Source organism: Mangifera indica, chromosome 5, assembly GCF_011075055.1.
Source record: "Mangifera indica cultivar Alphonso chromosome 5, CATAS_Mindica_2.1, whole genome shotgun sequence".
Taxonomy (NCBI): Eukaryota; Viridiplantae; Streptophyta; class Magnoliopsida; order Sapindales; family Anacardiaceae; genus Mangifera; species Mangifera indica.
This window is the reverse complement of record NC_058141.1, coordinates 21,020,767-21,045,828: the sequence shown is the minus strand read 5'-3', so window position 1 is coordinate 21,045,828 and position 25,062 is coordinate 21,020,767. Positions and strand designations below refer to the sequence as shown.

The following is a 25,062-nucleotide window of genomic DNA, read 5'->3' as shown; positions in this document are numbered from 1 at the left end:
CAGTTCCAGTCCAGGAGAAGTTGTGGTTCTTAAAAAAAAACATGTTTTTTGTCATTAAGAAAAAGCCATAACCAATGTTCCTTAAAGTTACAACACAACAAGACCTTCAAAATCCTTCCATGGATCACGGTTTTGATTTCTTTTTCAATAAATATCACTATTCTCAAACTTATAATTTTCTTTGTAATATAATCTAATCACACTTTAAAATAATTAATTAATTAATTAATTAATTTTATTCATTTGAAAAGTGTATTGTCATATTTCAATATCCTTTGATATTTTTCCTCCACATAATCAACTTACTGCTTAATTTGATAAATAGAATCAAAATTTTGACATTTGGAACACATAATTATGTAATGATATATCTCATTTGGAACAAAATTTTGTCAAAATAATCTCATTTTATGAATAAGTGGTTTTGAATTAAATATAAAATAACACATAATCATATAATGATATATCATTATTAGTAGCCAAATTAGTACACACTATAAATTCATATACAATCACTCTAAAATATTTCATATGTTATATTTTATACTCTTATTCATAATAGAATTTTTAAATTTTAGACTCAAGAATCATCTTCTTCACAATTCATAATAATTTTGTAACACCATATTGATAAATTATTAATAGAAATGTTGGATATATAAAGACTTTTACAGAGAAGATAAAACAAGAGCAGCTGAATAGTTTATAAATTTCTAAATTGTTAAAACCTATTTTATATTACAAAGTTAAAAACAAAACTATAAATGTTATTTTGACTATCAAAGATTATTGACAATGAGTACAAATATTTATTTTGCATTTATAATTTATATTCTGTTTAAATTTGAAAGGCCAAAGGACTATTTCATATCGAAGTTTTAGTCTAATTTCAAAAACACATTTATAACAATTCAAAATTCCAAACCTATTCATAAACCTTCATTAAAATTGTCATAAAACCATCATTTTAACAATAATATTATAAATATATAATTTTATCTCATTCTCTCCCCTTAAATTTTGAAAATTAACATTTTATCTCAAGTCTCAAAATGACTTCCCCCCCTCCTCAAATCCATACGTTTTTTTTTTCACCTCTCCCACCATCAACGATTGTCGGTTTCCAACCTAGACCCACCCACCATCTCCGTTGTCGTTTCTCTCTTATCCTAGGGATGACAAATGACAATATTCATTGTTCAAAAGAGATGAAACATTGTCCAGACAAAGATTTTATCTTTTAGGAGAGAATCACCAGAGAGGAGGATCATTGTTTATTGGAGGAAGTGATCGGATTTTTTGATATCAAGCTCTAGGAGGGAAAGGTGAATTTTTCAAACCTTAATTTTAGGGAAAATTATTATTTTTCCAAACCAATGAGAGAAAATGAGATATTATTTTAATATTACTAGTAAAATAACGATTTGACTCTTAATCCGATCAAAAATTTTTTGAATGTGTAACAATGGACTAACCTTTTAGCAGGTGTTTAAGGTTTTCAACTGTTTTGTCTTTTCACCAAATTTTGGGTGGGAAATAGTCCTTTGGCCAATTTGAAATATAATAATAGTTTATTTCAAAATGTTCTTACATCTTTAAGAGATTTTAAAACAAATTGTAGCAATTGAAAACTTAAAACAATAATTGTAACATGTTAAAATTTTGTTTGAGTTTTCTTAGAGATCATAAACTACTCAATCTCTTCAAAGACACATATTTGAAAAATATCAACAAAAATGATGAAATTGATTTTGTAATAATTTCAATTATTTATTTCTTAATCATCTTACTTCAAATCAAAATACCCATGTTTTATTCAATTATACTTTATATTAATCATACTTACGTCTTCCAATTATTTTAAAATTAAAATTGTTGTTTACATTTTTACAGTTAAAAATTTAATTTAAAGTGTTCAAGAGTATAATAAAAGTAAATATAATAATATTAATAATTATAAATTTAAAAATACGGGTTCAAAGAGGTGGGCCTAAGCCCGACACCCTCTCATAGGACAGGTCTGGGCCTTCCATTTTGAGTCGGGGCCATGGCTGATCCTGTTCTCCAAAGGCCCGGTTCTAGGGGCCAAAGCCAGGTTCGCTTTGGGCCCCAATTTGCCCAACACCATGTATTAGTACAAGAGTCATTTACAGATGTGAGATGTGGATTGGATACACATTGATGAAATTCTTGACTTCTAACGGACTCAGTAAACAGTTGTAAAAGCTGCTACCTGCTCCTCTAAGCCTAACGTTTCCCTCCGTTAAATTGAGTTTGCATAAAAAAACTTTCGATTTGAGAATCCCCATTCTATGTCCCCTACTACGGTAAAATTTTAACTAAGAAGGAATAAAAAATCCCCAAACAATGCAATGGGGGTAGTAATCAACAATAATCATAGGCCACCGTATGGTTAAAAATAACCCAATACACTCACACTCATACCAAATTAAATTCAAGTTAATTATTATCGAACCAAACTTGAAACTCATAGCTCTGCTTGAATAAAATATTATACACCCTTAAAAATTTTAAATTTTACATTTACACTTCAAATTACTCTTTGACTTTAAATATGAATTTATATATAAATAAGTTGCAAAGCTTACATGTAATTTTTTGGAAATTATAAAGTTTAAATCTGAACTCAAATTAACCATTCCTGTCCCAAACTTAAGCCAAGAGCTTCCCAACTAAGCAAGCTCAAGATTTTTATTAACCAAACACTACTCGATGGTCCTAGCCATTCTACATGGGTCACCCCATGTGCGGGTTCAAGTTTATAACACCCCACAAAAAAAAAAAAAAAAAAAAACTGAGTCACAAAATCAAAGATATCCATTTGAAAAGGAATACCTGTAGAATAAAAAAGATATAAGAGCAACACGAATCTATATTCATTCATGAACATAAGAAAACTTTTCCTCAGATTCTGTCTTTAGGTGATTGAAAACTACAAGCTTCGCATTAGGGCAGTGCCCATACAGATTATAAATTGATGCACACAACACAACAGAACATAAATGTAACAGTTTCACCAGGAAAACACAACAACAAACAAAAGAAAAAAAAGGCCACAAAATAGAACCAGTACGTGCTGTCTAACCCTTCAATTCTCTATGTGTATCTGGTTGGCCTTTAATGTCAGTTGACTCTGAATATGATATTGAAATCAGTTCAGACCTAAACTTCTCTGCTCCATCACAATCTCCGTTGCCCTGCTTTTCACTGTTTACACTTTCTGGTGAGATTTTTGACGCAAGAAACTCGTCTGGTACTGAATAAGAGATAGCAATCAGTGACTCCCTTGTGATTTCCTCACGAGCCTCCTTGCCAAGCGCTGATTTATCCATAAAATGACTATCTGCATGTAATACATCAACCCATTCTTCTGGAACTCATCAATCAAAACATAGATACTTAAATATACAAAATTTGTAATCACCAAATTGTACAGCCATTTGATAAGTTTTATACAGCAATATGGGCTCATCTCCATGGTTAATAAGAAAATAATTTTCATCAATAATATACTGAACTGAAATCAACCTAAAGTCTGTAGGAAAAATAACATGGGAATTGGTAGATTATGGAAGTTGCATAAGAGGATTTCAGTTGACAGTAAATGCCTACAAACTTTATAGACAATAAGCCTATATCCATGATTGCTTCTAGTTTATTATATATTAAATCACTCTTACGCCACAACTAAGCAAAATTGTAAGGTACGGTGGTAAATGAATCAAGCATCAGGCCGCAAATTGGTTGCCCAAGTTTGGCCTTCAAATCGAACTTGAGCTTGATGTTGGCTGATTTGGTGAGCTCGCAAGCTCACAGCTCAGTTTAAATAAAATATTAATGTACCTTTAATAGTTTCAAATATTGTATTTATACTCCTAAAATCTTGTTTACTGACTAATTAATAAATATATAAAAAAATAAGGTGATAAAAATAATTTTTGAGCCGAGCTCAAGCTCAAATTGAGATATTGCTAACTCGGTGAGCTCAAGCTCCTTAAGGCAATCGAGTTGATCTCAAACAAACACTGCCATGCTGGGCTGGTTAGGGTAAGGAAGCCTCTTAAATAGCGGGCAATTGAAGTAATAATATCATCAATCACTGCTTGTAGATTCTAAAAAGATGATTAGTTTAGTCAATATTTGGAGGTGAAGCAGAAACGAAATTTAGATAAATTGAGATGAGGACGTGGCAGATGGCTCCTTCGTTGAAGAATCAAAAACAAAAATCCATAACTAAAGTTGAAGTGGTTGATGATCGATGCAGAACAGGCACAGCCATGAATATGTATGCATAAACACAGAACCTTATCAGCTCAAATAATTAATTAGAGGATAGAAAGCAGGAAACGATTTAAAAAATAACCAAGTAAAGACATTCCGATCTATAATAATTAGAAAAACGGCAAATGAAGAAGACAAGTCGAAGGCGAAGGGAAGGGGCAGATAGTCATATCATAAACCCTAAAATTAAATGAAATATACTATGGATATCTATGAATAATAAACCAAAAAAGATAATAATTTAGATAAAAGAAAGAGAAGAAAGTACCGAAGAGATGAAGATGATTGATACTTGAATTCAAATAGTAAACCAAGAACGGATGTTTTTTTATTTTTTTCCCGATATTTAAAGACAAGGAAACTCATTGACCTTGTCAAGTTCTTTGAATTTTGTAACCATCTGCATTGGTGTTGTGCTGTGCTGTAGTAAACAAACATATGGGCCTCACCCAATCACTCTTGGGCACAATTTTTATCAATTCGGTTTGTTTCAAACATATGGGCCTCACCTAATCCCCCCAGACAATATAATTTGATATCCATTTATTTACTTATTTAATGATTATGATAATCGATCAATAATACTGTTTATCCATCATCTTGTTATTATCGGTAATATTATTCACCAACTCCAACAAACTTGAATCAGAATTCAAATTAAACCTTTTAACTTCATTCTAAACTTAAGTCAACTTCAAGTTTAACTCAATTTAGTTTGAATAAAATTTATTCACAGTTTTAAATATAATTTCCATTTAGAATTAAAAAAGATAAAGAAAACTTATTATTATTTATAAAATAAAATTATGCGTGCAAACAAATTGTATAACTTTTTATGTATGAAAAAAAAAATCATTAAAACAGATATTACTATTCAATCAGATACTACTGTATTAGATTATACATAAAATATTATTTATTTTGTTTGTACAAGTAGCATCACTCTTATTGCTAAATGCTAAGCTATTAGGTTTAATTCTACCAATTCAACACAGCAAATCTAATGTCACCATAAGATTAAACACAAATTTGAAGCAGAAATAGCTTGTTGGACGATTCTCTTCTTATTTCTTGCAAATATTTTTATACTTTTTTTTTTTTTGGCCAACAGGACGGGGCGTGGACATCAACTGAACATAACCCTCTAAAAGTAAACATCTAAATCCGCCAGCTATTCTGCTTCTTTGCTTCTAAGGATGCTCCATCATTAAGCATTTCCTGAGCATCGCTTTTCATTCCAAGCTTGTTTAGTGCAAGAGCTTGCATGTAGAAGCAGTAGGCCACTCCGGTAAGCACACCTGAGCCTGCATTGCATCTCTCAAAGCAAGTTATGTGTAACACCCCTCTTTATAAATATAACCCTATTTATAATTATTTCAAGAGACGTGTCTCGAATAAATAAAAGTCTAAATTAAAATACTTCATTTATTGAAAACGAACTATTATTTATTTAAATTAAATAAAAGTGCCAAAAATAAATATCCCCAAAAATGATAACAATAATAATAAGTTTAACTATTATTAGTGATTTAACATAAATCAAGATAACGAAATAATAGGAGCCAAGTTTGCAGCTCAACGTGCCGATCCACTCGCCTCCCCTCTTGCCCTATCGTCCTTCCTACCTGCAAAACACAGAACAATGCAAATTGTGAGTATAAATACTCGTAGGTTCTCACAATGTCATTGGTAATTTTCCATTAACCTTTCCCTCTATTGGAGTCTCATTATCGAACGCACCTTGGGCGCAACAAATTGATCACTCATCTCAAGTGCCTCTTATGAACATCTATCTCTAATGCATACCGAAATGAACACTCATCCCAAATATCTTGTAAAACTATAATCGGGATGGACACCCATTTCAAGTGCCACTTATCTCCTCTAATTTATTATCTAAAATTCCCAAGATCGAGACGTCTCATCAATCGGTCTATACTTTCTTATTACCAAGATGTCTCATCAATTGGCCTACGATATTTTTCTCAATACCAGGACGTCTCATCAACTGGCATTCAACATAATTCATCCATAAATATATACAATTATACCTACATTTTCTAACCAAACCTATTATAATTCCTCATGGACCATATGCTTAGTTCTATATCCATATTCAAATTAAAAATTAATTTCTTATAATTTAATACGGATGATATGTAATTGGCCTAGAAGCCAATAGATGAAGATAGATAAATAAATAATTCATTAAATCAATGATTAATAAATATTATTCATATGGTGCACTGTAACTAAGGTGGGTGCGCCTGCACCCAATTAATTGGATATGGTGCAGGTACACTGTAGCATTGAGTGCTCCTGCTCCTTGCATTTAAATGTGCACGTGGTGTGCACATGACCATCTCTTTTAAATTTCAAAGCAGAAAATCCGCCATGCACACAGACAGCTTCTCAACCAACGATTATGCATGCTGCTCGACGACAGGGTTCGTGCCGGCGATACCGCAGCATACCGGTGAGAGGGTGACACTTCCGGTGAGCGTGCAGTATGCCGGCAGCAAGAACCTCACCAGATGGGACGCACATTCGGCGTGCTTATAGCATACCGACAGCGAGAGTTCGCCTGACGTGCCGCCCATCCAGCGTGGTTAGCTGCTAGGCCAGCCCTTGGCGGCACCAACGGTGACCCAACCAAGCGCCAACACAAGATCCCGATCTCCCGACATCCATAATCGCTGATTATCATCATCATAATAAAAATATACAAATGCATACATATAATCAATTTTAGCCTAAATTCTAATATTCAGAAACAACACCACTCAGCCACATAATACACATGAATGTTAGCAGACAAAATATACATACACAACCTTCAGAAATTTCATATCACAAAACTTAGGTACAGAAAAGTATGGTTGGTGGCCTACCTCTCCTCCGGCGATCTCGCTAATATTTGTGTGACGACGGCAACTCCGATGACTTTCTTCCCTAATTGACGTTTCGAAGATTCTGCACTCTCTCTCTCCCCTTCTCGTCGAAAACAATTACCGGGTGTCAAGAAATTAAAAAAACGTCTGTTGCGTTTTTTTCCCTTTTTTCTATGTTGTTACTTTATATAAAAGTTGAAGGCAATGCCCTTCATGGCAAACCTCCCATAATCGCGTTCCTTTATGCATAATTCTGGGATTCAAATTGATTGAGAATTTTTAATTTCCATTTCAAGGTGCGTTATACGTAATTATATATACTAATATCTTTATATAAATGGAGATATATAATATCTTATGCTGTTAATATATATATATAAACATATATTTTAAAATATAATATCTTGATAACGTGCCATATATAATCGCCTTCGAATTCACACCCGAACATATACCATCTCCAAATACGAGGCATACACACTTTAAATCCAATCATTTGAGCAATAAAAAAACATGCCAAATATTAGCAAAATGACCAATTTAGCCTTTTCATTACCTAGAGGCATTACATTCTGCTTGTTCGATCATAAAGTATGACAATGCTTGTCTCACAAACACAGTACCCAAAGGAACAGACATCATCGATACCAGCTGAATTTACAGGAGAAAAATGATAAGAACACATTTCAGAAAATAGAGATATCAAGCAAGAAAAGCACACTAGACAAATGATTTGCCAGAGAAAACAAATACCAGAAACTTACATTGTTAATAAACTCAATACGACCATAAAGTGCATAAGAATAGATTAATAACAGGAATGTACCTTTGGACAAAAAATGGTGAAAAGTTAAAGCTTAACCTGCGAAATTAACAAGTCAAGCCTGCAGATCAAAGCTCAAATCAAATAGGCTCATAAATAGGGCCTGGTAAACAATATATGTTCTCTATCCATTTGTTCAATATATGATCCATATCTTTTTTTTGGTTCACGGTTAAGGGAGGAGGAAAGGAACCCTAACAAAGATACAAGCTTGTATCCAATAGTCCACAACTATCCAATCAATATAGGAAAGATGACAGAAAATACGAATATTCATTAAATGTTATATAGGTGCAAACAAAAGTAACTTTTCCACTGACAACTCCACATGTCAACCTCAATCATGACAGTAATTATGTACCAGAGTAGAGAAAGAGGAATGTACCTTTGAGTATTAGTCAATAGCATTTTTGAAATCATTGTCTCTAAATGCAATATCCCCTTTTTTTTTTTTTTTTTTTGTATTCAACATGTCTTGAACTTGTGTCCATTCTTGAAATGAGAGCTTTAATAAAAACAGGTTTCCAGCAATTGAGATCGTTAAAAATAACAAGTACCACCGGAAGACCACACATAAAGAGATCAGACAAAACAACAATAGTAATCATTTTGCAATACAAGGAGACTACATTGTGTCCATATATTATAGGGAAACAGAAAACACTTTCTAGTATTTGTTTAAGAACCAATGGAAAGATGCTGCCGATTTCATTCAGGTAAAAGAAAAGGAAGTTAAAAAAAACAGTTTGTGCTTCTGAGTTGGCAAAGAAAATGCTATTTCTTTCATTTCCCTCTTTCTAGTCCATGTGTCCACAGATAGTAGAGTAACGTAGCAGCAATGAAGAGAAAAGATCTGGCACACCTCATTTTCTGCACCCTCTTCATCTTCATAACCTGTTTTCAGCAACATATCATGCACTGCAGTAAAATCCATCCATGCACAAGCTTTCCCAAGGGGAAATAGCATAGTTGGCAACGCCACTGGAGTTTTCAGTGGGCCCATTAAAACATGTGATGCAACCTAATAGAATCATTGCAAATAAAAAAAACTTAGTAGGCTATTATGCATGTATGAATCAAGAAAAAACAGCACACCAACTTCCAGTTATTTCCAAAGGCACTTCTAGATTTTACCTCCATCTGCTTTTGAAGGGGTGCCACTGCCGAAAGAAGAAACTTAAAATCCGGTCGATCTTTAGCCTCATACTGGAGGCATTTTGAGGCTAGTTCAATCAATTGAGTAGCATCATCATCAGCATATTGTCCTTCCAGGGATGAATCCATAACTAACAACAAATTTTTGCCTCTTATTAAGTCTAATTCCTGTGAAATAACAATGATGTGAGAAGATCAAACATATATAATACCAGTTTTATTTAAGGCCTCATTATAAAAAATGCCCCTACCGCAAATACACTTTCATTTTGGCAGGCATAAGATGGAAAAAATTTGTGAACCCTACTGCTGTTTCAGTCTCAGTAATAACCCACAGGCTTCAATAGTGAGCTAAAAGGTTATTAAAAACAGTACTCAGACAACAGAATTGAACTAAGATTCAAAATTAAGATCATAAGAAAGATAAATCATACATGGCTTGGATGTATATGCTTTCCACTCAAAAGGTCCAACAAAACAGTTCCATAGCTGTAGATCACGGATGACCCTACCTGCAAACATTTGATCATCCAGGTAATAGAGAATGAATGCATGATTGTGTGGTCAGAAATTCTTTGCTTTCTGAATAATAATCTACAGTATGATTCACTGATTTTAGATGCCTCAGCAGCAATAAATTTAATGATCTATTCTTGGTTTCTCCACAAAGCAGTGATCTGAACGATTAAAGTTGCATGGCAGGACCACAAAGAGTGCCCATGAAGAAAACATAGCTCCTCTCTAAATTTCAACAGAAGTAACAATGCTTGTTTTGTATAAAGGAACTACTGTGTCTCAGAGGTCAAACAAAACAAGGACTTAGACTTGATTGCATTTAAATTATTTAATCAATTCCAAGTCAAACTTTATTAAAAGAGAAACATAAATCGTCAAATTGAAATTCTTTAAAAAAGTAAACAGCCAATTAGCATACTTCAATGTAAATTTAATGTACGTTAAAATAAAAATGAAATAACACTGATTTACCTGTCCGTAAAAACTCTGGTGAAGTATAAGCTAAATTTGTGCTGTAGCTTTTTCCATCTCTGCTATTTTTCATAAGACCAAAACTGGATAGTCGAGGATCACCAACCTGCCATAACAATCTAATTAAATTCAACACCAAATGGGTTAAGTTTGTTGACACCAGAAAACTAATCTACTCTCAAATGGATGAGAAAAATAAAATATGAAACTTAAATACACAAAAGATTGAATTTGAGTGTTCAAATATTTTTCTACCCTCTATTCATAGAAAAGGAGATATACTGTTCTAGCAAAGTTAAAATGTAACCTCATCGAAAAGAACCCTGTAAGCATTTAAATCATGATAGACATTAAGGTTTTGAGAATTGCAATGATCAAGTGTTTGAGCAATATGGTAAGCAACTCTGAGACGCATTTCCCACGGAAACGGTTGTTTTTCCCAATGAAAGAGGTGCTTGGAGAGGGTATCATTAGGCATGTACTCTGCCACCAATAAGCGCTCATCTCCCTCCGCGCAACAACCAATTAAATTCACCAGTCTCTTATGCCGAACTTTGCCCACACCAGCGGCTTCCGTCTAAAAGTCAATGCAGGAAAGATTAAAGATTCAAAAATAATTTAAGAAAAAATCACTAAAAAAAAAAGCGTGTTTTGGTTACCACGAACTGACGAGGGTCGGGCCATGATTGCCTTGAGAAGCGCTTGATAGCAACGAGACGATTGTTCTTGAACTTTCCTTTGTAGACAACATTGGGAGCTTTCTCTCCACTCTATGATACAATTAATTCGCCGCTGAAACCATTGGTGGCCGTTCGGAGTTCAGCGAGGGCGAACTCTTTGAAACGGACACTGGTTCCTCTTCGTTAACATCACCTTCATTCATTTATTTATTATTATTATTAAAGAGTAGATATTAAAAGGAAAAAACAAAGTAGAGGGAAAGAAGGAAACGTACCTAGATCTGGGTTGGGTTCAGGAGGAGGAAGTTGTTGATCAGGAGATGGTGGGTGTGCAGTTTTGGACTGAAAACAGCCCATCACTTTGCTACAAATACGATAATAATAGTTTTAGCTATCTTCACATTCACATACTCGTAGTGTTAGACTGCCAGGTGTGAGATGATGGCTATGTTGAGGGTTGACCGAATGGCTGACTTGGACGCGTGGTGATTAATGTGTAAAGTCAAAATATAGGAACAGAGTGAAGGAGGGTTAAAATAAAAGCATAACAGATAAAGAGAAAAGAAGACAGACAAAAAGTCACATGACAAGCTCATCAATTAACCACGTCACGTGAATCGTCTTCGCTCAACACAATTAAGTTTATCTGTTACTGTTAAAATGTTTGTGTTATTTTATTAATGACGCAACCCTTCTTCCTCTTCACCTGCGCGTGCTCACGCTCACTTCTCCCTGATCCTATTTCTGAGCAGCCCATCACTTCTTGTACAACTCTTTCAACAAGTCCATTCTGAGGCCCAAAATATCCACACACATCACAGCCCTTTCCACGGCCCAGATTTCTTTCCGATTGAGAAGTAGAGTACGTCTTCCATTTTACTTTCCTTTTCAATCTGATAAGTGGAGTTTATATCTAGAACATATTTATCTGGACCAAATGTATCACCAACTTCATAATTCATAATCACTTATTTTCAAACGTTTATATTATGCAATCTACTCAATAATTTATATTTTTCTTCAAACCTTGAACTATCTGTCAATTAGTGCTTATCCAAGACATGAGACGACAAACACGGCGAAAAAAGCTGCAACTTGCTCACCTAGGCAGCGGAAAATTTAAAGCTGATAAGCAAGCTCAGATATTTCGTGTGCTTATTTACCTCTGTATGTGCATCTATATATGTATATACGCACACACAATTTTGACAATTTTCAATTCAATTATCGTATTATTAATTGGTATCTCAATTCTCTCTCTCTCTCTCTATATATATATATATAAAAAAAAAATTGTTATTTAGTTTAAATTTTGTGAAATTTTTTTTACTTAAACGCATAATCACTTTTTCTTAACTTAAAGTTTGTCTATTAAAGGTTTTCACCTTCTATGCATCATTAAACTTCACATGTTTGCAACAAATATTATTTTTATTACTCTTTAAATGGTATATTATAGAATTAATATCACTTACATTTGTAAAATATTAGGATCTTTATTTTCAAATGATAACAAATCAAATCTTAACCAACTCTACTTTAAATAACTAAAACAATACTTATAAGTTTAATATCTATCAAATCATTCTTGAGATAATGTGATCTAATTTGACCTACTTTGATATGAATTTCATTATGCAATTACATCATAATCACACTTGAAATGATTTATGTTCATATTGAATTTTACCATTTTTGTATGGTTTAAAAAAAAAATAACACTAAAATAAGTGTGATATAGTCGATTATTGTAATGTTAAGTACGACTGAATTAGAATCACTAGGTTAGTTGGTATGCAACTATTTTTTCTAAATTTTATTTTTATTTTTAATAATTATTAATATAAAATTGATACAAATCAAATGTGAATAGAGTAAATATTTTGAAAATTGAAAGAAAAAATAATGAGACAAACCTTGGATTAGAAAAAAAAAAACAACTGTAGTTCATCTTCATCCTTTATTTAATTAGTGAATAATAGTATATTAATTTAGTGATAAGCAAGCCGGTATAAGACATGGTGGAATTGAAAAGGAAGCTTAGCTTTTCATGTTGAAAGAAAGAAAAATTTGACTCAAAGTCTGCATTAACCTACTAATTTGGAAGTTTGTTAAATTGTTAGCCCACGAAAGGGACACATCACATTTCCCGCCTTTTACAAAATTATCTTATCGTCCTAGCTTTGACTTAATTGCATTTGAGGTATCTTTCCAACCCTACCTCGATAAAAGAGAAGTGACGTATAGCTGGAAATTTAAATACAAGCCAGCACGAATCAACGTCCTTTTGACCTTAGAGATAGAGACGATGCGACGTGACAGTTTGGATAATCTAGCCATAAATGGGCTCTTGGCAGCCAGAAAGAAATATATACGACGTGGTAACAAAAATCCACATGCTTCCTCTAGTTCCTACTAATATCGTAAATTTTATTCATCTCATACTGTTAATATTGGGCTGACATAGCTCCACCTGTGTCAGAAAGGCAGCTTTTATTAAAATGATTATACGTAAATTTCGGTTCGGTGTTTGCACTCCATTACCCCATAATTATGCCAGGAAGCAAGATTAAAGGGCATCAAAGTCAATATGAAACGCCAAGAAGCATCCCAAAAGAAACAAACACTGACAATTTAATGTTAAGGCGACGGTTGCAAATAATTGAGCTCAAGAAACGATTAAGCGGTCTAACTAGGGTTGGAGAATCAAATTAGCTATGTGCATGTTTGAAATATGTCAAAATCTAGACAGCTAGTTGGATTTTATTAGTTGAAAGAGACATGATTTCCTCAGACACATATGATGCATACATGACTTTCTGTATCCAACAATGTCACCAAATCCTTGCATTGCAACACGTTTCCTTATTCTTCTTACGTTATCACAACCGTTCATTTCCCCCTCCCTTCCTCTATATATACACTTCCTACACCCACCACACTTCCATATTACTTCCACGCACCTCTTTCCTAATCTCAATCTTCATCTTTGCCAATTTCTCTCTCTTTACTTTACCATTTTATTCTTCATCAATGGCTTTTTGCAAAGAGGTTTGTCAATCAAATCTGTATTCTTCTTTTACACTGAAAAATGTTTTTATTTCCCCCCCTTCTTTCTGTTTGGCTATGTACATCAAACATTACTGCTTGTTGCTTCTGCCATCTAATTGTCAATACCACCAGCCAATCCTGTTTTGGTTATATATTCATTAAACAATATACATATTAGTGGTTTTCTTTTTTCTGCATTCGTGCACATATATATTTATTCAACTTCATGCATCTAGGACCATGCGATCGACATCTCACTTTTGGACTTTAAACATGTTGAAGAACAAGACAATCAGATGGTCGATTCATCTCTTATTTCTTTTGTTTAATCACGAGTTACAGAAGGAACGAGCAACTCAATACAAAGCAAAACATATATATATATATATATATGTTTTATATATTAAAAGCTACTTTTTTTCTTTTTTCTAAACCAAATCCAGTTTAACTTAGCAAGCTATGTATTATTTAGCTGGGGAGGTGGACTGCACCATCCCACCTGCAACACTCTTATTTTGAATGGTAAAGAGGCGCATCAAATTGATCGTCTTTGGATGATTAAGAGGCATATAGATGGTGAAAGAAAATATGCGAGATATTATATTATATGTGTCTAGCTTTAAATTTGTAATTAGATATTTGAAGTGATTGGTGTAGTCAGTGGTTATTAATTTATGTCAGTGATGGTTGCAGAATTTGTTCCTGCAAGCATCTGTATATAGTCTGGATTTTGATTGAGAAAGTTAAAAGCTTACAAAAGGTTGATCCGGTGCAGACCTGAATAATGAGTTAGGCCATGTTAGTGCAATATTTACATGTGTATAGAGTATGGTGTCCTAATAATTAATAGTGAAGCATGCATGTATGTCTTAGTATTAGTATGTGCTTCTTTTTGAATATGGGATCCACGTTCCCTTTTCATTCATTTTTTATTCAGTTCAGCAATCAGGATGTGCTTGTAAGATTAAGAAAATTTATAATTAGAAAAAGATCTGAAAAATATAATGACAACCAATGTATTAACTTTCCCAAATAAATTACTTTTCAACTTTACAACTTGAAAAATCCATTACGTCTTTCATCTTTTATTTATTTGTATATTTTTTAACGTGACATTAATGCTTACACAGGAGGAGCCGTTTATGTCATGGCTACCTCAAGCATGCAATTTTCCTTGATCGATCTTTGCATATTCTGAATTAGTTTTAAAATTCTATTATCTAACTAATAATGGCAAAATAATAATAATAATAATTCAGGGGATCGTGGAGGAGAAGACAAAGAAAGGGCAAGAGGCATGTACTCTGGATGGAGCGGTTGATCGACATGGTCGTCCCGCGATCCGAGAAAGATCTGGAACATGGATTGCAGGAATTCTTATCTTAGGTAATTAATTAGTGAATGATATTTACGGATGGGTCAATATCACATCACAAGGTTTATTTTTTGGACTTTGATGGTTATGATCCGCAATTTTTCGTGATTGATTTTAAATTTTAGATTAGACGTGTGAAAGGTTTATGATATTTAATATGGCCAAAGCGCTATTTTCCATCCAAATTTAGATGTTCTATTAAAATCATATTTATGAAGTTTAAAAAATTTAAAGTCTCACCCATAACATAATTTTTGTTAAAATTTTTTGTTAGGGAAAATGATAAAATTATTATTTTATTAATAATATTATAAAATTATAAAATTTATTATATCTTCTCCTCTAACTTTTAAGAACTAATAACTTTACATCTATCTAAAATTTTCTAACCTTGAAAAATTATATTTTCCCCCTGAATTTTTTCTTTACCTCTCCAACCATCATCTCGATGCTAATGACCTCCCCTCTCCACCCTAAATGACTGATCGATATACGTAAACAAATTTGAAATGAATCTCTCCATCTCCGACGAAGATATCTAATGAGATCTGAGAGAGATTTCAGATCTCTTCATTAATGAAGAGATCTGAAATCTTTTTGACATCAACGAGGAGATCTGGGTTTCAAATATCTTTTTTGTCGATGAAGAGATCCAGATCTCTTCGTCGATGAAGAAATCTGGATCTCTTCAATGATGAAAAGACTTCGTCGTCGTCTCCTAGATTGTTAGAGAAAATGACCAAAAGGGAAAAAAAAAATTCTAAGATTTTGGGAGGAGAAAATGTGATTTTTCAAAGTTAAAGAACTTTAGGAGGGGTGAAATATTAGTTTTTCAAACTTAGAAGATAAAAATGTAATAAATTTTATATTTTTTAATATTATTAATGAAATGATGATTTTATCTCTATTTTTAACAGTAAATTTTAACTGCAATTGGTCAATAGGTGAGACTTTGAGTTTTTCAAATCTCATGAGTGTGACTTTAAGATCACACCTAAACTTAGGTGGAAAATAGTCCTTTGGCCTATTTAATATTTTAGTTTGTCAAATATATAGGTTGTTATATTATAAATAAAAATAAATTATTATGTTTTTTTGTTCTAATTCATGATTCACAATCACATGGTATAGAATTTTAAAAATGTCTTACTCTATATTTAATTGTTTTAGTTTAGATCTAACCAACTTCATCCACTAGTTGGTAGCTAATTGGTTTTCTCTTTTAATAATAATAATATTAATAGATTCGTTTTTCTTTTTTTTTTTTTCTGGAAAATAAATTCAGTGAATCAAGGACTGGCCACTTTAGCATTCTTTGGAGTCGGTGTGAACTTGGTACTGTTTTTGACAAGGGTGTTGGGCCAGAATAATGCTGATGCGGCAAACAATGTGAGCAAATGGACAGGCACTGTCTATATATTCTCATTGCTTGGCGCCTTCCTCAGCGACTCTTACTGGGGAAGGTACAAGACTTGTGCTATCTTCCAGGCCATCTTTGTCATTGTAAGTTGCTTATGTTTTTACAATTTACATTAATAATTTATTCTGTTTTATATATTAACTCTTCATTTGTTACTGCAGGGGCTTTTATCATTATCAGTGTCAACCTACGCATTCTTACTGAAGCCCAGTGGATGTGGTGATCAAAAAACTCCATGTGGATCTCATTCAACGATCCATGTTGCACTGTTCTATCTTTCTATGTACTTGATTGCCCTGGGAAATGGAGGGTACCAACCCAATATAGCTACATTTGGGGCGGATCAGTTTGATGAAGAGGACCCCAATGAAGGGATATCGAAAATAGCCTTCTTCAGCTACTTTTACTTGGCTTTGAACCTTGGCTCTCTCTTTTCAAATACTATATTGGGATATTTTGAGGATGAAGGGATGTGGACATTGGGATTTTGGGCTTCAGCCGCCTCTGCTACTATGGCATTGGTCCTTTTTCTGGCTGGGACTCCCAGATACAGGCATTTCAAACCCAGTGGCAATCCTCTTGCCAGATTTTGTCAAGTGGTGGTTGCTGCAACAAGAAAATGGAAGGTCCAGATGGCTCCAGGTGATGAGGATCTCTTCGAGGTCGATGAAAACGAAAATTCCAAGAATGGGGCTAGAAAGATTTCCCATACTGAAGGTTTCAAGTAAGTTATGTATTATATTGTTGACAGACGACCACTCTACTTGTAGAATCAAATGTAGATGGACGTTGGGTAACTGATGGGAATTATATAATATTGATCAGGTTCTTGGATAGAGCGGCAGTCATCACATCGAACGATTACATTGACGAAGAGAAGGACATTAGAAATCCCTGGCGTCTCTGCACGGTGACCCAAGTGGAAGAAGTTAAATGCGTACTGAAACTCCTGCCAATTTGGTTTTGCACAATACTTTACTCGGTAGTTTTCACCCAAATGGCATCTATTTTTGTGGAACAAGGAGCTGCAATGAAAATTAACATTTCAAGGTTTCACATCCCTCCAGCGAGCATGTCTAGTTTTGACATTCTGAGTGTAGCAGCTTTCATATTCATTTATAGGAGAGTTGTTGATCCTCTAGTTGCTAGAGTAAGAAAGACAAAGTCAAAAGGTCTGACAGAGCTTCAGAGGATGGGAATCGGTCTTGTAATAGCAATAGCAGCAATGGTATCAGCAGGAGTTGTAGAGATATTCAGGTTGAAGTATGCGAAGAAAGGTGAAAACGCCAGTTCAATGAGCATATTTTGGCAAATTCCTCAGTATGTACTGATAGGAGCATCAGAGGTATTTATGTATGTGGGTCAATTAGAGTTCTTTAATGGTCAGGCACCAGATGGATTAAAGAGTTTTGGAAGTGCACTTTGCATGACATCAATATCTCTGGGAAATTATGTAAGTAGCTTGCTTGTAACAATAGTGATGAAAATATCAAGCAGAGGTGATATTCCTGGTTGGATCCCAGGAAATCTCAATGTAGGCCATCTAGACAGATTTTTCTTTCTCTTAGCAGCTTTAACAGCAGCTGATCTCCTGGTCTACATCATCTGCGCAAGATGGTATAAGTATATCAAATTTGAGGAAAGGAGTTGTGGTCATGACCAACACGATATCATCACCACTGTCAAGGGTGAGCTAAGAGTTTGAACTTCATTTAATTTGTTTGTAATAAATTACTTAGTGGACTGGAAGGCCCCTTTTACTTTTGCCGTGAAACTGGAGAAATGCATGCATTTTTCATTTCTCCCAGTTGAGCTCAAGGCTTTTTATTTATTATAATAACCAACTTCATCTTATCTTCTGTAAATATAGCTTATTTTATTTCTAAAGTCGCTTTCCCAAATTTATCTTGTTGCCTTTCAATTTTAAACCGTAATCTCGTTTCATCGTGGATCATTGAAAAGAGCAAGGAAACAGGACAAAACAATGGACCCTACACTTTTTTTTTTGACCAATTAAAGACAAGTTCCAGGGAAATTAAAACATTGACAAGACAAAACAAACTACACATACAGACAGACATATATATATATATATTTATTTATTTATTTATATTTCTGTATTCATATATTTTCTTAAAAAAAAAAAAAGATAATAACAGGTGACGACGCAAAAGCAAAAATAAATTGAAATAATAAGTTTTCCTACTACCTTCTTCTCCCCTGGGCCAATTTTTATGATAATAATGTTTACGTGGTCAATGACCTCCAGCCTAATGCAGGCAACAAACCATACCAAAATATGCATGGATTACTGTGTCAAAGCCCACAAATATATGGGCCCTGACAAGCTTTTAGAGGCTTTTTGGCAGGTCTACCCACAAAAAATTAAATTTTTTAATTTTTTAAATTTTTTGGATCATATCGAACTCATCAATACACCTTTCCATATGACTCTAACACTGTATTTGTAAGCCTTTACACAATTAACAAATTAGCAAGTTACCAAAAATTTGTGGGTTGTACTGACCCACGGGTCATCACAACCTACTACCATATCTATTATAGTGAGTATATACCAACTTGAATAGACTTGAGTTCCAATTGGACGTTACACTTCTCTGCTCAGCTTGGAGCGATTCCACACCTAATCAAGGGCTTCTCTTATCCACACTCCTCCCTTGAACATGTACATGGGCCAATGGACAGGCCTAACTATTTCCGGAAGAAAATCCCAAATTTCTGGCCCATTAATTAAAGTTCAGACCACTATTTGTCATCAATCAGTTCATACATACAAATACAGAAATTGTGAACATGTTTGCCACTTTCTAACACGAACTGCCTACTGCTGTTGATTTCTATATCTTACGAAGTAAGTGAATGGCTCGCTCTCAGCGTTTTAAGGGTTTCCCTTAGACGAAGCTTTGTTGATTGTTTTACATTTTCATCTGTTAATCTTGTTTGCCTGTTGAATTATAAGCGTGAAGATTTTCATTTTTTCTATTGCAATTGATTGTGAAAGATGAATGACGTTGTCAACATTTTGTACCCAGAGCTTTCTGCCATCCCATAATTCATACCATTTCTTTGTAATTTTTTTCTCCAATAAGGAAAGACTATTTTCAAATTTTTGCTGTAAGTTTGGCTTATAAAATGAATTAGGGTTGTGGTGAAGGAGGTCAAATGATTTGTTGAACATTTTAATATCGAAGATATTCTACAGGTTAAATCAGAGAGCCCACTTAGTCCACAATTGGTAAAGTTTCAGCTCCATTCAACTAGAATATGGCGGTGAGACAGAGGGCTTTGGCAACATTGCCGAATCTATTAAAAAGCATGAGGAAGGAGTTTCCAAAGGCTAGTACGAATCAGCAATTGCCATCACTGAGACGTGCTTTCTCTCTCTATGATCAAATCAATCTCATCGACAATGTTCCGGAAGATCAGCTTCGCTTTCAAGGGTTTCTTGTTTTCTTGACACTTCTCTCTCTCTCTCTCTCTCTCTTTCAGTGCATAGAAAAACAGTCTTATTTATCAAAATCTACATATACAGCTTAATTTATATTGTTATTTGTTCTTCCAGCTACACTGACACTGGCTTCACTGTGAATGGAGTCCATTATGAAGGTAGTCTGCTCTGTGTTGGAAATTTGATCCTGTCTTGGGCTCCCAAGAAGTTCTCTGAAATGACTCCAAACAGGTATCTAGATCTTTTTTTCTTTTGCTTCAATAACCTTGTGGAAGCTGATAGTTTTGTGCTTTATGTGGATCATAATGAATTCAGCCTACATATCTCCAACAATTTCATTAAGACACATTTGCATATATTATACACAAGATTTATTATTATTATTATTATTATTGTTATTAGCAAGAGCAGAAGATATAAACTTAAATAAAATCTAAGAATAGTTTGAAGTCCTTTGAATTATTGAGTATGATGCAAGGCTTCATGTAAAGTGGGAATCTAAGCTTGACTTGAAAGGAAAGTTCATTGTGGTAGGAATTGTCTATCTCACATACACTCTAGCTATTGGCTAGAGATGGCAAAAAGGTTGGGCCGATATCCCATTCCACATTCCTGCTACCACCCCATCCCCAATATGAGGAGAATCTCTGTCCCCACCTCGTGGGAAATAGTCATCTCCTTCCCTGCACCATCCCCACCCCCGTAAAATAAAAAATGGATGAGATAATAAAAGGATTAAAGAATATGAACTCCAAGATGATGAAAGTGTATAAAACAGTTAGGGAAATGAAAAGCAGCAGATTTGGCAAAAATTGGAAGGGATATAAAAGTTTGGTTTTGTTGGTGAGAATTGAGTTAAGTATTTAGCTGATACAAACTAGGGGATTTAGAAAGAGATAAAGAATGTTGAGGATGTTTGTAAGGAGAAGAAAAAAGGGTAATAAGATCATTTTTGAATCAAAATATGAGGAATTCCTTGAATAGTAGTGGTGGTTCCAGATGAAGGTTGATGTTTTTGATGTATATTTGAAGGGAAAACAAATAGTGGTGGAATAGGGTTGAAATTGGAAGGGTTGCCATTGCTTTATTTTCCCATTTGAATTGATTTCTTTAATCTTCAATGTACAATTAATGAATCCCCTTCTTCTTTTCCGTTTCTTTTCTTATATTCTTCCCGCCATTACAAAATAACTAACTCTAACTGCTCTAACTGCCCAACCAACTCTCCAACTAGCTCACTAACTTCCTTCTGAACTATCGTATACTCAGCTGACTTGTCTTGCTTAGGCTGGCTTACTGCTGACTTGGTTGCACCTTCTGATTTCTTCTTCTATCTCCTTGTATAAACCTGCAAAGGTCTCTCACATATCTTATGATACGTCTATTGTATCGTATTAATTCGATACACCTCATGGTACGTATCGTTTTCTACCTATATCATATCGTATATCACAAGATGCTTATAATTATTTTTGTTCTCTCAGATGCCTTTTTGGAAACATCATCATTTAATGGTGTAGCCTCTTTCAAACTTTCTTTCCTCTTTGCTCGACTGCTCCTTTGGGCTTTACCTTCATTAGGGAGGCCTCTTCATGCAGAAGGGGAAACAACATCTACAAATTCACTCTTTGCAGGATTAGGGGACGAAATCTTAATAATAGTCTCTTTTTAGTTTATAAAGACATAGCCCTTTAATAGATGGTTCACCACAAGGTGAACTAGGAATATTCTTGTTGCTGCTTTTATGACCCATAAGTGTCTCAGTTTCTTTTCACAATCAATAGTAAAACTGTTGGAAGGTCCTGTTGTTTTGACCAAAGATCTAGGTTTCCTTCTTCTCGTTTTGGTTGTTTGTTTAGATTTTGTTAGGATTCTAAGTGCAAGATATGAGATTTAGATCTCACATTGGAAAGTATGAACTTTTAATATGAGATTTATATGACCTTAAACTCTCTAATTTTAATGGCTACTTTTTGAGATGTGGTTCTTTTAAGGTTCATATTATTTGGTATTAAAGTTATCACTACATCTCTCAGTTGTAATCGTGCAGCGAGTGATGATGCCAGTATTACAATATTCTCTCAAGGTTAGCAAGGAGCTAGCGCACAGCCAACCCGCGTTGGCGTTAGGGTTACAGAGCGTGGTGGTATATTAGAATCTCAAGTGCAAAGTTTGAGACATGGATCCCACATTAGAAAGTATAAAATTCTAGTTTAAGGTTTACATGGTCATAGGCTCTTCAATCTTAATAGCTAGTTTTTAAGGTGTGGTTCTTCTAAGGTTCATATCAGATTTATGTTCAACATTAACCACCTTATCAGTGCCCAGAATATTAGGTTTTGCATTGTTTGATGTATTGACACTTTTGGACAGTTCATCATGAAGAACGTGCGCTTCCTTCTTTGAAAAGTCATCTTCTATGCTTTGTGTTACACCATTGTTTATAGTCTTTGGAAAGTTGGTTGAGGGAATTCGCTTTGTTGAAGTTCTTTTGCTATTTTTTACTGAAATTATGTTATTTTGATGTAAGAAAGGCAAGACTGGCTCTGCAAAACTTTCGTTGTATTTCTAAAATATTGTTTGATACAAATATCAATTTATTTACAAATTGTTTGTGTGATTAAGTTACATTCTATATATACTACAATAGCACAAATACATTTCAGCTGGTAGTTTGTTCTTGGTTTCAACAATTGCTTTACAGTTTGGCAGCGATAGCAGAGAAAGGTTGATTTTGGTGTTCCAACTCCAAGTCTGTATCAGCTTGTTGATTATGCCCAACTGTTCCTTGTTTTGATGCTTCATCTTACGGGATGCATTAACATGATCTCTAACATAAACTTTCTGTGATTAATAATTAAAGGACTATTTATATGTTGTTTATAGATATAAGAATGATGATATATTAAGTCCTAAGAATGAAAAAATAGTTGGGGACTATGTCAGGGCGGGGAAATATCTATCCCTCCTGCCCCTTGGCTACTTGCAGGGACTTTTCATCAGACATTGAAATGAAAGAGATTTCAGATGTGAGATGAGCACATTAACTTTTTTGTTTTGCAAAAATATCACCATGTCAGACATTATTGTGAAATGTCAGTAATGTTGGTTTTATTGATCTCATTTTTTGGATATAATTATCACATTAGCCTATAGTTTAATAATTCATCGTGAGACATAGAGAAAAAGTAAAAAGGCCAATCATCTCAGTTGTTGATTTATTCACATAAGATTATCTCCCAATGGATTGCTTTAGAGTTTTCTGCTGCAACATATTTTAGCTTGAAATAGAATTCATTGATGCTTTTGTGAACTGGTACCTGATGTGGAATCTTTTTTTTCAATCCTGTGCAGCTTATCTATTTTCCAACTTGTGCGTCCAATTCCAGGTGAGATTTCAAACTTTATCTTTAAGAAGAGGAATTGTGATGCTGTACCAGAAAATTGATAATGCTATCTATCCCAATGATCTTATCTCCTGTTGGAGGTTGAAAATTATTTTATCAGGTTATTTCACCTGAATAATAAAAGTTGTGACAAGCCCAACCCATGAGTTACTAATTCTGTGTTCTTATTCCTTTCCTGGGAAAATCTTTTTTTTTTTAATTGACTAGTTGAAGGTGCTTTGGTTTAAATTATTCTTGTTCTCAGACTATTTGATTATTAAATTTGTATTCATCAGATCTTGGATTTTGGTGGACTATCTTTGATGTTATTATGTTAGATCTCACTCATTTATTTTCTTGCTGTCTCTTGTGGACTGATCAAGTTGCTTTTTCGCTCCCCATTTCACCAAACTTTCATTCATGGTATTTGTTTTAGAAATTTTGATCCTCGGCTGTGGAAGGCACGTTGAACCTGTTGATTCTGAACTTCGGCGGTTCATTCTGTCTACAGGCATGAAGTTAGAAGCCATAGACTCGGTACTTTCTAGTGAGCTTATGCTACTTTCTTGCTCTGACTTATATTTTAGCCTGTTGTAATTGTGCTTCATGTTAGTCCTGTATCGTTGACAGGGTTTCATAAAGTGAGGTTGTTGCCAAAAACATTCACTAGATATTTACAGCCAAACTGGGAAAAGAAAATATTTATATAATCATTAATGCATGAATTTGATCCAAAGCTATGGGATTATCCTATGATATTTATATAATTGTTAATGTAAAATAATTGATCCTTGGAATTCTCCTATGATTCAATTATATTCTTTTCAGATGAAGATATATGAATTTGCAATGACTTAACACAATGAATTTTTGAGTCTCACTGGAAATTATATTACCTAGCATGCTATGGCTATCTGAAGTAGATAGAAGCCGTTTCATATTAGAGTACTTGTGTTTTCTATTTACAATGTATGGCGTTGTTATTACCATGGGAACCAAATGAATTTCAATTAGAAAACAGTGATGAGAATGTTATGACCTCGATACTGAAATGATTTGCTGCAGAGAAATGCTGCGTCAACTTATAACATATTGAATGAAGAAGGTCGGATTGTGGCTGCTGCACTTCTTCCATATGGAGTTTCTTCATGATGCATGGATTCTGCTTCTAAGATGGTTCATTATTTCAGTGGCAGCCTGCCGTTTGATGCCAGATTTCCTTGATCACATTATTACAACTGTTGTGGGAAGCTACTTGAAACTACATAATCCCTAGCTAGGCAGTGGTTATTGACTTGTAAAGTTGGAAAGGTTTTTGTCAGCCGAGGTGATGTTAATGTTAAATATCACCATACTGCATATCTTAAAAATGCTTTTTTTGATTTTTTAAATTTAAATTAATCTTAAATTAAGTTTTGTTCGAATTTGGTTCAAATTGAACCCATTGCTGGCTGAAAGAACAAAATTATGATGGCTTTTTGTTCTGATCATTACCCGCCGTTTCCGTCTCTCTCAGTGAATTT

General features: G+C 34.0%; 2 protein-coding genes, 2 long non-coding RNA genes and 1 pseudogene across 4 annotated transcripts; 2 read left to right on the top strand and 3 right to left on the bottom strand.

The window, feature by feature from the left end:
• Nucleotides 1–2,875: 2,875 nt before the first annotated feature.
• Nucleotides 2,876–4,710, bottom strand: LOC123215692. The gene is made up of 2 exons (XR_006502142.1): nucleotides 4,571–4,710; nucleotides 2,876–3,364 (listed from the first exon to the last, which is right to left on the bottom strand). It is a non-coding gene; the product is annotated as an uncharacterized LOC123215692 (long non-coding RNA).
• Nucleotides 4,711–5,169: 459 nt separating this feature from the next.
• LOC123215265 lies at nucleotides 5,170–11,379 on the bottom strand (annotated as a pseudogene).
• LOC123215266 lies at nucleotides 5,794–7,731 on the bottom strand. Its single transcript, XR_006501999.1, has 2 exons — nucleotides 7,194–7,731; nucleotides 5,794–5,927 (listed from the first exon to the last, which is right to left on the bottom strand). It is a non-coding gene; the product is annotated as an uncharacterized LOC123215266 (long non-coding RNA).
• Nucleotides 11,380–13,579: 2,200 nt separating the features above from the next.
• Nucleotides 13,580–18,549, top strand: LOC123215485 (protein NRT1/ PTR FAMILY 7.2-like). The gene is made up of 5 exons (XM_044635604.1): nucleotides 13,580–13,889; nucleotides 15,149–15,275; nucleotides 16,550–16,767; nucleotides 16,846–17,408; nucleotides 17,510–18,549. Exons 1-5 carry the CDS (start codon nucleotides 13,620–13,622, stop codon nucleotides 18,387–18,389), a joined length of 2,058 nt encoding a protein of 685 aa, XP_044491539.1. The 5' UTR covers nucleotides 13,580–13,619; the 3' UTR covers nucleotides 18,390–18,549.
• An 886-nt stretch (nucleotides 18,550–19,435) lies between these two features.
• LOC123217302 lies at nucleotides 19,436–25,029 on the top strand. The gene is made up of 6 exons (XM_044638243.1): nucleotides 19,436–19,556; nucleotides 19,908–20,145; nucleotides 20,268–20,384; nucleotides 23,508–23,542; nucleotides 23,976–24,076; nucleotides 24,605–25,029. The coding sequence occupies exons 2-6, from the start codon at nucleotides 19,970–19,972 to the stop codon at nucleotides 24,689–24,691; spliced, it is 516 nt and encodes a 171-aa protein (XP_044494178.1). The 5' UTR covers nucleotides 19,436–19,556; nucleotides 19,908–19,969; the 3' UTR covers nucleotides 24,692–25,029.
• Nucleotides 25,030–25,062: the final 33 nt, after the last annotated feature.

Coding starts and splice junctions, on each gene's coding strand:
- LOC123215485 (XM_044635604.1), top strand. CDS start 13,620: ATGATTTCCTCAGACACATATGATGCATACATGACTTTCTGTATCCAA. Junction 15,276..16,549: donor TGCAGGAATTCTTATCTTAG/GTAATTAATTAG, acceptor AAATAAATTCAG/TGAATCAAGGACTGGCCACT. Junction 17,409..17,509: donor TCCCATACTGAAGGTTTCAA/GTAAGTTATGTA, acceptor AATATTGATCAG/GTTCTTGGATAGAGCGGCAG.
- LOC123217302 (XM_044638243.1), top strand. CDS start 19,970: ATGGCGGTGAGACAGAGGGCTTTGGCAACATTGCCGAATCTATTAAAA. Junction 20,385..23,507: donor TCTGAAATGACTCCAAACAG/GTATCTAGATCT, acceptor AATCCTGTGCAG/CTTATCTATTTTCCAACTTG. Junction 24,077..24,604: donor AGTTAGAAGCCATAGACTCG/GTACTTTCTAGT, acceptor GATTTGCTGCAG/AGAAATGCTGCGTCAACTTA.